This window comes from Anolis sagrei, chromosome 11 (assembly GCF_037176765.1).
Source record: "Anolis sagrei isolate rAnoSag1 chromosome 11, rAnoSag1.mat, whole genome shotgun sequence".
Classification (NCBI taxonomy): Eukaryota; Metazoa; Chordata; class Lepidosauria; order Squamata; family Dactyloidae; genus Anolis; species Anolis sagrei.
This window is the reverse complement of record NC_090031.1, coordinates 33,732,431-33,748,471: the sequence shown is the minus strand read 5'-3', so window position 1 is coordinate 33,748,471 and position 16,041 is coordinate 33,732,431. Positions and strand designations below refer to the sequence as shown.

The 16,041-nt window shown below is 47.5% G+C and overlaps 2 protein-coding genes across 2 annotated transcripts in view; both read left to right on the top strand.

Moving 5' to 3' along the window:
- The window catches only part of BLMH (bleomycin hydrolase), a 32,453-nt gene extending 27,409 nt beyond the window's left edge, over window positions 1-5,044 (top strand). Inside the window, exon 12 of the mRNA XM_060756700.2 lies at window positions 2,448-5,044. Within this exon, the coding sequence (XP_060612683.2) occupies window positions 2,448-2,599 (152 nt within the window). The 3' untranslated portion in view covers window positions 2,600-5,044. The remainder of the gene's footprint in view (window positions 1-2,447) is intronic.
- A 7,788-nt stretch (window positions 5,045-12,832) lies between these two features.
- SLC6A4 (solute carrier family 6 member 4) overlaps window positions 12,833-16,041 on the top strand; it is a 47,869-nt gene continuing 44,660 nt past the window's right edge. The window contains exon 1 of the mRNA XM_060756701.2: window positions 12,833-13,476. The gene's annotated coding sequence lies outside the window, so the exon portion shown is untranslated. The remainder of the gene's footprint in view (window positions 13,477-16,041) is intronic.

The window sequence follows — 16,041 nt, the reverse complement described above, 5'->3', positions numbered from 1 at the left end:
TTGGCAGGAGCTGGGGTTAACAGCGGGAGGTCACCCCGCTCCCTGGATTCTAAGCCGAAGAGCTGGTGTTCTCCTTAGACACCTCAAGGTCATGTGGTCGGCATTATCTTCTCTGTTGATCTACTCACATTTGCATGTTCTTGAACTGATAGGTTGGCAGAAGCTGGGGCTAACAGCAGGAGCTCACCCCGCTTCCCGGATTCTAAGCTGAAGAGACTGCATTGTCCATAGACACCTCTAAGGTCATGTGATCACTGGCATGACTGCATGGAGCATCCTTACCTTATTGATCTGCTCACATTTGCATGTTTTCAAACTGCCAGGTTAGTAGGAGCTGGGGCTAACAGCAGGAGCTCACCCCGCTCCCCGGATTTGAACTGCTGACCTTTTGGTCAGCAGGTTCAGCAGCTAAGCGATTTAACCCACTGTCAACGGGGGTGCTAGTCATAAAAAAGGCAATTCCAAGGCAACAGTGATTTGTGGGGCGTGATTCCAAAGCTCTTTAGGCTTTTCTTAGGTGATCCCTCATAGCCTGAGGATGGTGGAGTCCTATTCTTGATCCACACCTTTCTCCCTTGCGCCCTCCATTTGTGCCTCTTCGAATTCTGCAGCACTGCTGGTCACAGCTGACCTCCAGTTGGAGCCACCAGGGGCTCCATATAGCCTTTCCAAGACCCCTAAAACCCAAAAATGGCATAGCAAGAAAGGGAGCTTTGGAGCTCTGACCTCTCCGATAAGATTTCAGGGCCGCTTGGCGTCCGGGCAGCAGCAGAGCGGCGGTCTGGCAACCCTGTTGTTAAGGAAGAGGTGAAGAATGAGGATGTTAGAGTTGGAACGAAGGCCCGGTGTGCAGAGTTTGAAATAACAAGCCCAGCGCGAGAGGGGTGGACGGGGATGGCCTGAAACAACAACCAAGGCCAGATTAGAGTCCCAGTTGGCCGTGGGAGGCCCGGCTTTCTTGGCCTGTCCTCCCAGATTATGCGGAAAGAAAAGGCTGGGATCTAGGCAAGGGTGCCTTCCAGTGACCTCACCGTTCGCTGGGACGTTTCCCATCTGAAACGGGACTGGTCAGCACTTAGGATGGTCAGTTCAGGACCGTTCCAGACTTGGCGTTTCCGGTACCAAACACACACGCAGAAAACATATTTCTGTTTAACCCATTGCACCACCGGGGGTTCCAATGTAATAATAATAATAACAATAATAATAATAACAACAACAATTTTAATGTCAGGAGCAACTTGAGAAACACTTCTGGTGTGAGGGAACTGATCATCTCCAAGGATGTTGCCCTGGGGACCTTGCCCGGAAGTAGCTTCCGATGTGAGAGAATTGGCTGTCTGCAAGGACGTTGCCCTAGGGACCTTGCCTGGAAGTTGCTTCCAGTGTGAGAGAATTGCCTGCCTGCAAGGACGTTGCCCAGGGAACGTTGCCCGGAAGATGCTTCCGGTGTGAGAGAATTGGCTGTCTGCAAGGACGTTGCCCTGGGGACTTACCCGGAAGTTGCTTCCGGTGTGAGAGAATTGGCCGTCTGCAAGGACTTTACACTGGGGACCTTGCACGGAAGTTGCTTCTGGTGTGAGAGAATTGGCCGTCTGCAAGGATGTTGCCCGGAAGTTGCTTCCGGTGTGAGAGAATTGGCCGTCTGCAAGGACTTTACACTGGGGACCTTGCACGGAAGTTGCTTCTGGTGTGAGAGAATTGGCCATCTGCAAGGATGTTGCCCGGAAGTTGCTTCCGGTGTGAGAGAATTGGCCGTCTGCAAGGACTTTACACTGGGGACCTTGCACGGAAGTTGCTTCTGGTGTGAGAGAATTGGCCGTCTGCAAGGATGTTGCCCGGAAGTTGCTTCCGGTGTGAGAGAATTGGCCGTCTGCAAGGACTTTACACTGGGGACCTTGCACGGAAGTTGCTTCTGGTGTGAGATAATTGGCCGTCTGCAAGGACCTTGCCCTGTGGACGTTGCCAAAATGTTTTGATGTTTTACCAATCACATTTGTTCACAGGTTGCAATTGAAACATACACGCAGAAAACATATTTCTTTGTGTATTTTAAGAGGTTGTTTGCAGATCAAGGTGGAAATCTTTTTATACTTTGAGGGCAAGGATGGGGAAAGGGATATTTAAGCTAGCCTAGATGCTTGTAGTTAGGAAGTGGATGCCGGGCAGAGTGGAGGGTGAGCCCTGGCACAGAGCTAATCGCATAAAGACATAGAACCCTCGCTCATGTCTCCTCTGAGCCTTGCCTTCTGCAGGGTAAACATGCCCGCAGTGTGATTCCAGGTAAAGTGGTCTGACAAAGGCAGAAGAGAGCGTGGGTAGCATGACTTCTAGACCTAGAGCCCGTGCGGGTTCGCCGAAAGAGATGCGGCCTCGAAGATAGGTTGCACCCAAAGCGTATTTGTCGCTCCAACGTTTTGAACTTCTCCGATTCCCTCGTTCCCCAGGTTACCTCATCATGACGGACGAGTGGTTCTCGGAGTACGTCTACGAGGTGGTGGTGGACCGGAAGCACGTGCCGGAGGAGGTCCTGGAGGTCTTGCGCCAGGAGCCCATCGTCCTGCCGGCCTGGGATCCCATGGGGGCGCTGGCCAAGTGAACTTGGGCGGGAGGGAAAGGCGCGGGAGTCCTTCTGGTCGGCTTTGACGCAACCGTAGTGTGTGTATGTTATGTGTGGGAAGGGAACCGGGAGCCAAAGTCCCTCTGCCGGGACGTCCGTGGAAGAGTGGGATTTCAGGCTTCTTTTGAAGGAACGGGGACGGAGCGATGCCGCAACCACGTACGCTTTCCCTTTGTAGTACGGCCCACCTTCCTTTGCAGAACAAAGAAACCCTTCTTTGAAATGATTCTCCTAACTTGTTTCTGAGCAAACCTTGCATAGAAAAAGAGATGAGCCTACACCCAGTTCTCGGGAAGATGGTTTTCCCGGTTTTCGGGATGACGGTTTTCCCGGTTCTTGGGAGGACGATATTCGCAGTTCTTGGGATGACGGTTTTCCCGGTTCTTGAGATGACCGTTTTCCTGGGATTACGGTTTTCCTGGTTCTCGGGATGACGGTTTTCCCGGTTCTCAGGATGACCGTTTTCCCGGTTCTCGGGATGACCGTTTTCCCGGTTCTTGGGAAGACAGTTTTCCCGGTTCTTGGGATGACCGTTTTCCTGGGATTACAGTTTTCCAGGTTCTCGGGATGATGGTTTTCCCGGTTCTCAGGATGACCATTTTCCCAGTTCGCGGGATGACGGTTTTCCCGTTCTCGGGATGACAGTTTCCCCGGTTCTTGGGAAGACGGTTTTCCCGGTTCTTGGGATGACGGTTTTCCAAGACGGAATACACGATGCCAAGAATAAGGAATAATTGTAGGGCTGCTGCAGTCCCTTTCTTACCCAGTCTGTCTTGCTTCTTGTTTATTTTCCGGCTGAGCAAGGATTCCAAGTCATAGCCATAGGATCCCTCCCTTCTTCCTTCCCCTCTCTCCTTGCACCCTTCCGTCAACAACCTCCAAATGGATTTTGAGGCTCGACTCAAGAATGTCCAGTACTTGCCTGAAATGTATTGTTGAAGGCTTTGATAGCCAGAATCACTGGGTTGCTGTAAGTTTTTCGGGCTGTCTGGCCATGTTCCAGAAGCATTCTCTTCTGACATTTCTCCCACATCTATGGCAGGCGTCCTCAGAGGTTGTGAGGTCTGTTGGAAACTAGGAAAATGGGGTTTGTATATCTGTGGAATAATGTCTAGGGTGGCAAAAAGAACAACATTCAAAAACAGAGGAACTCCAGACAAGAAACCATCAGGGACAGCTAATCACCTCTCAACAAAGGATTCCCCCAGGCAGTAAGAAGTGACACATGAAACGTCAGGAAAGAATGCTACCAGTATTTAAAAACTCTAAAATCATAATTGTAAATAAAGACAGAGGAACTCCAGACAAGAAACCATCAGGGATAGCTAATAACTTCTCAGCAAAGGATTCCCCCAGGCAGTAAAAAGCCATACATGAAACGTCAGGAGAGAATGCTAATAGTATTAAAAACTCTAAAATGGTAACAGTAAATAAAGACAGGGGAGCTCCAGACAAGAAACCATCAGGGACAGCTAATCATCTCTCAACAAAGGATTCCCCCAGGCAGTAAGAAGTCACCCCTTGAAAACTGCTAGGCCATTCAATGCTCATCAAGGTGGCCAATGGGAACAGTCACACCTACCTTCAACAGAAGTTCTTTCTCCCAACCTGGAGATTATTCCACAGATATATAAACCCCAGACAAGAAACAATCAGGGACAGCTAATAACCTCTGAACAAAGGATTCCCCCAGACAGTAAGAAGTCACACATGAAACGTCAGGAGAGAATGCCACAAGTATTCAGAAACTCTAAAATCATAACAGTAAATAAAGACAAGGGAACTCCAGATAAGAAACCATCAGGGACAGCTAATAACCTCTGAACAAAGGATTCCCCCAGGCAGTAAAAGATTACAGGTGAAATGTCAGGAGAGAATGCTACCGGTATTAAAAAAAACTCTAAAATCATAACAATAAATAAAGATAAGAGAACTCCAGATAAGAAACCATCAGGGACAGCTAATCACCTCTCAACAAAGGATTCCCCCAGGCAGTAAAAAGCCACACCTTGAAAACTGCTAGGCTGTTAAATACTCATCAAGGTGGCCAGCTGAAACATTTACACTTACCTGAAACAGAACGCTGTTTATTTCTCCCACCCTGGACATTATCCCACAGATAGATATATAAACCCCACTTTCCTCGTTTCCAAGAGACCTCACAACCTCTGAGGATGCCCGCCAGAAATGTGGGTGAAATGTCAGGAGAAAATGCTTCTGGAACATGGTCTTACAGCCCAAAAAACTTACAACAACCCAACCTCCAAATGGATTTTGAGGCTCACTTCAAGAATGTCCAGTTCTTGCCTGAAATTTTTTTTCAAAAGCAAAAAAGCCCTAATAACTGCATTTTATTGGAACGCTGTTGACAACTTACATGGTGCTAATGAAGCGTTTGAATTAAATACACCTGGCTTGAATGAGTTTTTTTGTGTCCTGTTGTCAATCTATAATAATAATGTCCTGTTATCATCAATCCATAATAAATAAAGACAGGGGAACTCCAGACAAGAAACCATCGGGGACAGTTAATCACCTCTTAACAAAGGATTCCCCCAGGCAGTAGGAAGCCACACTTTTAAATGCAAATCAAGGTGGCAAATTCAAACATTCACACCTTCCTCTAATAGACAAGAGTGGGGTTTCTATATCTGTGGAATGTCCAGGGTGGGAGAAAACGACACTCAAAATCAGGGGAACTCCAGACAAGAAATCACCAGGGACAGCTAATCACCTCAACAAAGGATTCCCCCAGGCAGTAAGAAGCACATGCGAAACGTCAGGAGAGAATACTACCAGTATTTAAAAACTCTAAAATCATAACAGTATATAAACACAGGGGAACTCCAGACAGGAAACCATCAGGGACAGCTAATCACCTCCCAACAAAGGATTCCCCCAGACAGTAAGACGTCACACCTTGAAAACTGCTAGGCCATTAAATGCTCACCAACATGGCCAATTCCATGATCTGTGGAATAATGTCCAGGGTGGGAGAAAGAACAACACACAAAATCAGGGGAACTCCAGACAAGAAATCACCAGGGACAGCTAATCACCTCAACAAAGGATTCCCCCAGGCAGTAAGAAGTCACATGGCGAAACGTCAGGAGAGAATACTACCAGTATTTAAAAACTTTAAAATCATAACAGTAAATAAAGATGGGAACTCCAGACAGGAAACCATCAGGGACAGCTAATCACCTCCTAACAAAGGATTCCCCCAGGTAGTAAGGAGTCGCACCTTTAAATTGTAATTAAGGCGGCCAGTTGAAACATTCACACCCAGCTCCAACAGACAGACAAGAGTGGGATTTATATATCTGTGGAATGTCCAGGGTGGGAGAAAAACGACATTAAAAATCAGGGGAACTCCAGACAAGAAACCACCAGGGACAGTTAACCACCTCTCAACAAAGGATTCCCCCAGGCAGTAAGGAGCCACACCTTTAAATGCTAATCAAGGTGGCCAGTTGAAACATTCACACCCAGCTCCAACAGGCAAGAGTTCTTTCTCCCACCCTAGACATTATTCCAGATATATAAACCCCCAATTTCCTTGTTTCCAAGAGAGGATGCCTGCAGAGATGGAGGTGAAATGTCAGGAGAGACTGCTTCTGGAACGTGGCCATACATGTTTTGCTTCCCTTTCCATGAATCGCTGCTGGAATCCAGTTTGTGAGTTTTGGCCTTGCTCGGCCGTCTCCCGGCGGTCACTGCGAGGTCAGACGGTGGGACTGAATGGCTTTCGGCTCCAAATTCCTCGGCATCTCTGCCCAGCCAAACAAGGATGTGCCACGACCACGAAAGAAGCCACGGCTATATTTAACACCCCAGGCATTGTCTGCATCCTGTTGCTCTTCTTTTCCTAGGGTTTCACAACTCTAGGATGGAAACGCGTGAGTGAGTCCGCACTGGACGGAACCGAATCCGGATCCCATTTTCCACCTCTGCGCATCCTGCAAGATGGGATTGGGATCCAAGCCTGCATTTTTCAGAAGATCCAAGGCATTCGTTTTAGGAGCATCTCCATTCCTTGGCAGTTTGGATTCTGAAGTATTGCAAATTTTGGGAGAAAGGATGCTCCACCGGTGCTATTTGCCTGATAGTTTTTGGGACCTAAAAAGCACACTCCCATCACAAAGCTCTAGATGGCGGCAGCAAACCCTCTCCGAGAAATCTCCGAGAAAGAGACAGGAACTACGGCTCTTGGGCTTAGAAATGGAAATAAGCACCACTACTGAGTTGGACACGATTGGACATAATGTCAGGGGTCCAGTGGGTTAAACTGCTGAGCTGCTGAACTTGCTGACCAAAAGGTCACCGGTTCAAATTTGGGGAACGGGGTGAGCTCCCACTGTTAGGCCCAGCTCCTGCCAACCTAGCAGTTCCAAAACATGCAAATGTGAGTAGATCAATAGGGAAGGTAAAGGCGCGCCATGCAGTCATGCCAGTGGCCACATGACCTTGGAGGTGTCTACGGACAACGCCGGCTCTTGGCTTAGAAATGGAGATGAGCACCAGCTTTTACCTTGGGACTCCCAGGTGGTGCAGCGGATTAAACTGCTGAGCTGCTAAACTTGCTGACTGAAAGATCACAGGTTCAATTCCGGGGAGCAGGTTAGCTCCCACTGTTAGGCCAAGCTTCTGCCAACCTAGCAGTTCAAAAACATGCAAATGTGAGTAGGTCAATAGGGAAGATAAGGGTGCTCCATACAGTCATGCCAGTGGCCACATGACCTTGGAGGCATCTACGGACAACGCCGGCTCTTCAGCTTAGAATCCGGGGAGTGGGGTGAGCTCCCGCTGTTAGCCCCAGCTCCTGCCAACCTAGCAGTTAGAAATGGAGATGAGCACCAGAGTCCCAGAGTCGGACTCAACTGGACTTAATGTCAGCGGAACACCTTTACCTTGGGAGCCCTCAGTGGTGCAGCAGATTAAACTGCTAAGCTGCTAAACTTGCTGACCAAAAGGTCACAGGTTGGATTCCAGGGAGCAGGGTGAACTCCCGCTGTTAGGCCCAGCTCCTGCCAACCTAGCAGTTAGAAATGGAGATGAGTCCCAGAGTCAGACTCAACTGGACTTAATGTCAGCGGAACACCTTTACCTTGGGAGCCCTCAGTGGTGCAGCAGATTAAACTGCTGAGCTGCTGAACTTGCTGACCAAAGGTCACAGGTTGGATTCCAGGGAGCAGGGTGAGCTGCGCTGTTAGCCCCAGCTTCTGCCAACCTAGCAGTTAGAAATGGAGATGAGCACCAGAGTTCCAGAGTCGGACTCAACTGGACTCAATGTCAGGGGAACACCTTTACCTTGGGAGCCCCAAGTGGTGCAGCAGATTAAACTGCCGAGCTGCTGAACTTGCTGACCAAAAGGTCACAGGTTGGATTCTGGGGGAGCAGGGTGAGCTCCCGCTGTTAGGCCCAGCTCCTGCCAACCTAGCAGTTAGAAATGGAGATGAGCAGCAGAGTCCCAGAGTCGGACTCAACTGGACTTAATGTCAGCGGAACACCTTTACCTTGGGAGCCCCAGTGGTGCAGCAGATTAAACTGCTGAGCTGCTGAACTTGCTGACTGAAAGGTCACAAGTTCGATTCCGGGCAGCAGGGTGAGCTCCGGTTGTTAGGCCCAGCTTCTGCCAACCTAGCAGTTCGAAAACATTCAAATGGGAGTAGATCAATAGGGAAGATAAGGGTGCTCCGTGCAGTCATGCCAGTGGCCACATGGCCTTGGAGGCGTCTATGGACAATGCCGGCTCTTGGGCTTAGAAATGGAAATGTGCACCAGAGTGCCAGTTGGACACGACTGGACTTCCAAAACATGCAAATGTGAGTAGATCAATAGGTACTGCTTAGGTGGGAAGGTAACGGTGCTCCATCTACGCTGCTATATGAAATCCAAATTATCTGCTTTCAACTGGATTATCGGTCAGACAGCAAGCTATTTAACCTCAACAGACTGAAAGCCAAAGCCAAGGTCACAACATCAGTTATAGAACTCCAATATGCCGATGATAACGTAGTCTGTTAGGGCCAGCTTCTGCCAACCTAGCAGTTCGAAAACATGCAAATGGGAGTAGATCAATAGGGAAGATAAGGGTGCTCCATGCAGTCATGCCAGTGGCCACATGGCCTTGGAGGCGTCTATGGACAATGCTGGCTCTTCCATTTAGAAATGGAGATGAGCACCAGAGACCCAGAGTCGGACTCGAACACCTTTACCTTGGGAGCCCCCAGTGGCGCAGTGGATTAAACCGCTGAGTTGCTGAACTTGCTAACCGAAATGCAAACTCCATTTCTAAGCTGACGAGCCGGCGTTGTCCAGAACCTCTTCCAAGGTCATGTGGCCAGCATGAGCTCCCGCTGTTAGCCCTAACTTCTGCCAGTCTAGCAGTTTGGAAACATGCAAATGTGAGTAGATCAATAGATACCGCCCGCTCCAGCAGGAAGGTAACTGCCCTCCATGCAGTCATGCTGGCCACATGACCTTGGAGGAGGCTATGGACAACGCCGGGTCATCAACTTAGAAATGGAGATGAGCACCAACCCCCAGCGTCGGACATTACTGGACTTATTGTCAGGGGAACACCTTTACCTTGGGAGTCCCCGGTGGCACAGCAGGCTAAAGCGCTGAGCTGCTGAACTTGATGCCCAAAAGGTCACCGGTTTGAATCTGGGGAGCAACGTAAGCTCCCACTGTTAGCCCTGACTTCTATCAACCTAGCAGTTCGAAAACACGCAAATGTGAGTAGATCAATAGGTACCACTCCAGCAGGAAGGTAGCGGTGCTCCATGCAGTCATGCTAGTGGCCACATGACAGTGGAGGTGCCTACAGACCTGCCAACCTAGCAGAAGTCTGTAGGCACCAGCGGGAAGGTAACGGCACTCCACATAGTCATGCCAGCCACATGACTTTGGAGGTGTTTACGGACAACACCGGCTCTTTGGCTTAGAATCGGAGAAATGGAGCACCAGAGTCCCAGAGTTGGATCCAACTAGACTTAAAGTCGGCGGAACACCTTTACCTTGGGAGCTCCCAGTGACGCAGCAGATTAAACCACTGAGCTGCTGAACTTGCTGACCAAAAGGCCGCAGGTTTAAATTGGGGGAGTGGCTTGAGCTGCTGAACTTGCTGCCCAAAAGATCACAGGTTCGAATCGAGCAATGTGAGCTCCCACTCTTAGCCATGACTTCTGCCAACCTAGCAGTTCAAAAACACGCAAATGCGAGTAGATCAATAGGTACTACTCCAGCAGGAAGGTAACGGCGCTCCATGCAGTCATGCTAGTGGCCACATGGCCGTGGAAGTGTCTATGGACTTCTACCAACCTAGCACTTCGAAATGTGAGATCAACAGGTACGACTCCAGCGGGAAGGTAACGCCGCTCCATGCAGTCATGCCGGCCACATGACTTTGGAGGTGTTTACGGACAATGCCAGCTCTTTGGCTTAGAAACGGAAATGAGCACTAGAGTCCCAGAATCAGACATGACTGGACTTAATGTCAGGGGGAAACCTTTACCTTTGCCAACCTAGCAGTTTGAAAACATGCAAGTGAGAGTAGATCAATAGGTATGGCTCCAGCTGGAAGGTAATGGCGCTCCATGCAGTCATGCTGGCCACATGACTTTGGAGGTGTCTACGGACAACGCTGGCTTTTTGGCTTAGAAATGGAGATGAGCCAAAGAGTTGGATCCAACTAGACTTACTGTCAGGGGAAAACCTTTATGTTTACTTAAAAGAATCTCAGAATCATAGAATGGGAAGAGACCTGGTGGACTATGATCCAGTCCAACCCCATTCTGCCAGGAAGCAGGACAATCACGTCCAAACCACCCCCGACAGATGGCCATCCAGCTCACAACCGCTGAGGATGCCTGCTATAGATGCAGGCGAAACGTCAGGAGAGAATGCTTCTCGAACATGGCCATACAGCCCGAAAAACCTACAACAGTGTTTCTCAACCTGGGGGTCGGGACCCCTGGGGGGGTCACGAGGGGGTGTCAGAGGGGTTGCCAAAGACCATCAGAAAACATAGCATTTTCTCTTGGTCATGGGAGTTCTGTGTGAGAAGTTTGACAATCCTATCGTTGGTAAGGTTCAGAATGCTCTTTGATCGTAAGTGAACTATAAATCCCAGTAACAACAACTCCCAAATTTCAAGGTCTATTTCTCCCAAACTCCACCATGTTCACATTTGGGCCACTCTAAAATCATAACAGTAAATAAAGATGGGAACTCTAGACAAGAAACCATCAGGGACAGCTAATCACCTCTCAACAAAGGATTCCCCAGACAGTAAGACGTCACACCTTGGAAACTGCTGGGCCATTAAATGCTCACCAAGGTGGCCAATTCCATGATCTGTGGAATTGGCCACCTTCCAATTTGGGCATATTGAATATTCATGCCAAGTTGGGTCCAAATCTGTCATTGTCCGAGTCCACAGTGCTCTTTGGATGTAGGTGAACTACAGCTCCAAAACTCAAGGTCAGTGCTCACCAAACCCTTCCACTATTTTTTCTTGGTAATGGGAGTTCGGTGTGCCACATTTGGTTCAATTCCATCATTGTTGGAGTTCGAAATTATCTTTAATTGTAGGTTAACTATAAATGACAGCAAGTCTGATCTGGCCACGGTGGTCCACGCTCTTGTTACATCTCGAATAGACTACTGCAATGCGCTCTACGTGGGGTTGCCCTTGAAGACTGTTCGGAAAATTCAACTAGTCCAGCGAGCGGCAGCCAGATTGCTCACCGGAGCGACATACAGGGAGCATACCACCCCCCTGCTGTGCCAGCACCACTGGCTGCCGATTCAGTTCCGAGCACAATTCAAGGTGCTGGTTTTGACCTACAAAACCTTGTATGGTTCCGGTCCAGTGTATCTGTCCGAACGTATCTCCCTCTACGTCCCACCCCGGAGTCTGAGATCATCTGGGGAGGCCCTGCTATCGACCCCACCACTGTCACAAGTGAGGCTGGTGGGGACGAGGAGCAGGGCTTTCTCAGTGGTGGCCCCTCACCTGTGGAACTCACTCCTGGGGGAAATCAGGGCATCATCATCATCCCTCCTCGCCTTTAGGAGAAGGGTGAAGACTTGGTTATGGGACCAGGCCTTTGGGCACTCCGGCAACTAAATCAGACAACCAGGCGAGTAAGACCAGCAGGATTGATGAAGTGGAACGTAAAACTAGATCTATGAGTAGCGAACGCTGACCATGTAAGAGGAGAAATTGGGTTTGTATTTGGTTTTATTGATTTTATTGATTTTATGGTTATAATCTATATTTGTTGTTAACTGTGCATTGATGTAATTCTGTGTTTGATTGTCTTTATGATGCAGGCATCAAATTGTGCCTTTGCTTTGGTAAGCCGCCCTGAGTCCCCTTCGGGGTGAGAAGGGCGGGGTAAAAGAACCCCAAATAAATAAATAAATAAATAAACTACAACTCCAAAATGACAAAATGAACCCCTCCCCAATGCAATGCAAATTTGGGCGTATCAGGGATTTGTGCCCAATTTGGTCCAGTGAATGAAAATACATCCTGCAGATCAGATATTTACATGATCATAGAATCATAGAATCAAAGAGTTGGAAGAGACCTCATGGGCCATCCAGTCCAACCCCATTCTGCCAAGAAGCAGGAATATTGCATTCAAATCACCCCTGACAAATGGCCATCCAGCCTCTGCTTAAAAGCTTCCAAAGAAGGAGCCTCCACCACACTCCGGGGCAGAGAGTTCCACTGCTGAACGGCTCTCACAGTCAGGAAGTTCTTCCTAATGTTCAGATGGAATCTCCTCTCTTGTAGTTTGAAGCCATTGTTCCGCGTCCTAGTCTCCAAGGAAGCAGAAAACAAGCTTGCTCCCTCCTCCTCCCTGTGGCTTCCTCTCACATATTTATACATGGCTATCATATCTCCTCTCAGCCTTCTCTTCTTCAGGCTAAACATGCCCAGTTCCCTAAGCCGCTCCTCATAGGGCTTGTTCTCCAGACCCTTGATCATTTTAGTCGCCCTCCTCTGGACACATTCCAGCTTGTCAATATCTCTCTTGAATTGTGGTGCCCAGAATTGGACACAGTATTCCAGATGTAGCAAAATGACAGTTATGAAGTAGCAATGAAAATAATGTGATGGTTGGGGGTCAACACAACATGAGGGACTGTATTCAGGGGTCACGGTGTTAGGAAGGTTGAGAACCACTGACCTACAAGAGCCCAGTGATTCTGCCCATGAAAGCCTTCCACACCCTCCAAAGAAGGATCCTCCACCAGACTTTGGGGTGGAAGAGAGGAGGGGAGGGGAGTATTCCCTTGCGCGTCCTACCTGGTGCCATCTCAGGACACCTGTCCCCTCTCGGGTCTTTGTCTCTGTCTCTCCCCCTTCCATTCTCCCCTTGCATCCCTCCTTCCATTTATAGCCGCGGCCTCAGCCAGCCCCATCTCAGAGGCCCCTCGGGGTGGCGGCTCAGCCCTACCCTTGCTAGCCTCATCCCTCTTCCAACAAAGCCTTCCTCCTCCTCCTCCTCCTCCTCCGTTATTCCTGGACTTCCAAGAGAGGAGGGAGCAAAAGTGCCTCCTTGCTGGACGCACTGCGGAAAGTTTATTCGACTCTATATTTAAAAAAAAGAAGAAGAAAGAAGGAAGGAGGGAAGGAAGAGTGAGGAGGGGTGGAGTGACAAAAGGAGAAAGAACGTGACGTAAAAACTTCTTAAAGAGCTCCTTGGCAGCCCATTATCTGGGCAATCGGACCATGTGAGGAGCAGCGCACAAAAAGCCTGGCCGTTCCCAGTCCGGAGAGAGAGAGACACGCACAGGCGCCGATGCTGTCGGGTCGGAAAGCATCCCCGGCTCAGGTAATAATGCCTTGACCTTGACCTTTGCTTTTTCTTGTGTGATGAGAAAAGAGGAGAGTTTGTACTTTGCGAGACTTTCCCCGTCGTCTCCTATTACCAAATCCAAGGCGGCAACAGGGATGTCCAAATCTCTCTCCATATGTATATGCATGTATGTATGCAGAACTCTTCGTCTCAACATCGATCCGTGGCTTTATGTTTACGTTTTCTTGTGTGATGAGAAAAGAGGAGAGTTTGTACTTTTGCGCCAAAAGTGCCGAGACTTTCCCCGTCGTCTCCTATTACAAAATCCAGGACGGCAACAGGGATGTCCAAATCTCTCTCCATATGTATGTGTGTGTGTATATATATATATATATATATATATATATATATATGCATGTATGTATGCAGAACTCTTCGTCTGTACTTTGCGAGAATTTCCCCATCGTCTCCTATTACCAAATCCAAGGCGGCAACAGGGATGTCCAAATCTCTCTCCATATGTATATGCATGTATGTATGCAGAACTCTTCGTCTCAACATCAATCCGTGGCTTTATGTTTACGTTTTCTTGTGTGATGAGAAAAGAGGAGAGTTTGTACTTTTGCGCCAAAAGCGCCGAGACTTTCCCCGTCGTCTCCTATTACCAAATCCAAGGCGGCAACAGGGATGTCCAAATCTCTCTCCATATATATATATATATATATATATATATATATATATATATATATGCATGTATGTATGTATGCAGAACTCTTCATCTCAACATCTATCCATAGCTTTGCATTTACGTTTTCGTTTTCTTGTGTGATGAGAATGGGGAGAGTTTGCCCTTTCCGCCAAAAGCGTCGAGACTTTCCCCCTGGTCTCCTATTACAAAATCCAATATTCATACCCAAATCTCTCTCCACACACACACACACACATATATGCATGCATGCATGCATGTATACATAACTCTTCGATGAAACATCTATCCAGGGCAAGAGATGGGGAAATAAACCTCAAAACTTCCAAGATAAGAGAATAGTTGGAAGCTTTCCAAGACAACAATATTCATGTCCAAATCTCTCTCCATATATCTATCTATCTATCTATCTATATCTATCTATCTATCTATCTATCTATCTATCTATCTATCTATCTATCTATGTATATGTATATGTATATGTATATTATATGTATATGTATATGTATATATGCATGTATGTATGTCTGTCTGTATGTATCACTCTTCAATGAAACATCTATCCGGAGAAAGAGATGGGGAAACAAACCCCAAAACTTCTGAGGCAAGAAAATAGTTGGAAGCTTCCCAAGACAACAATTATACATACATACATACATACATACATACATAAATATATGTGTGTATATGCATGTATGTCTGTCTGTATGTATCACTCTTCAATGAAACATCTATCCGGAGAAAGAGATGGGGAAACAAACCCTAAAACTTCCGAGACAAGAAAATAGTTGGAAGCTTTCCAAGACAACAATTATATATATATATACATACATACATATATATGCATGTCTGTATGTCTGTATGTATCACTCTTCAATGAAACATATCTGGGGAAAGAGATGGGGAAACAAACCCCAAATCTTCCGAGACAAGAAAATAGTTGGAAGCTTTCCACGATGACAATATTCTTGTCCAAATCTCTCTCCATATATATATATATATATATATATATATATATATATATATATGCATGTATGTATGTATGTATGTATATATCAGTCTTCGATTAAACTTCTACCCGGGGCAAGAGATGGAAGAGAAATACCCCAAACTTCCAGGATAAGACAATACTTGGATTCCGAACGTGTTTGGCAAGTTTGCCTTTCCTCTGGGCTCCTCTTTTTTGTCTGCCTTTCTCTGCCTATACATGTTTGCCGCCTCAATTATCTTTCAATGAGAGACGGGGACGATGCGTGTTTCAACAACATTCGCGAAGAAGCGGTGGCGATATTTTGCTCAGCTGCCCGATGAGCTGAAAGCACATTGTTTAAAGGAGTGAAAAACAGTGTACTTAAAAGAGTGCGGAGAGGCAAACACAGAGAGAAGAAAGGTTCTTATGTCTGTTTTAACTGGACTTTATGGATGGTGGTTAAATGGAGGAATGCTCTACTATGCAACTTGTTGTTGATTTGTTTTGCATTCTCAGAGGTGAGAAGCTGAGAGCATTTGTATTTTCCTTTCCAGAAAGCAAATGCATCCCAGCGGTTCTCAACCTTCTTAATGCCGCGACACCTGATGGGGTTGGGAGAGAGGGGATTGATCTTGTCATTTGGGAGTTGTAGTTGCTGGGATTTCTAGTTCACCCACAATCAAAGAGCATTCTGAACTCCGCCAATGATGGAATTGGACCAAACTTAAGCTATGATTAAAGCCAGGGATTTGTAGAAATCTCGTTGAGTTTTGCTCCGGTCGAAAGTTCAACACTCCAGATAGCTCATATCACACCTGTGTGTGTGTGTGTGATTTAAAACACAAAGTGCAAGTCAATTAATGAAGCTGGTGGGTTCTTGGTCATTCCTCCTTCCACAGAAAATTGGGTAAGGACAGAGAAAGAA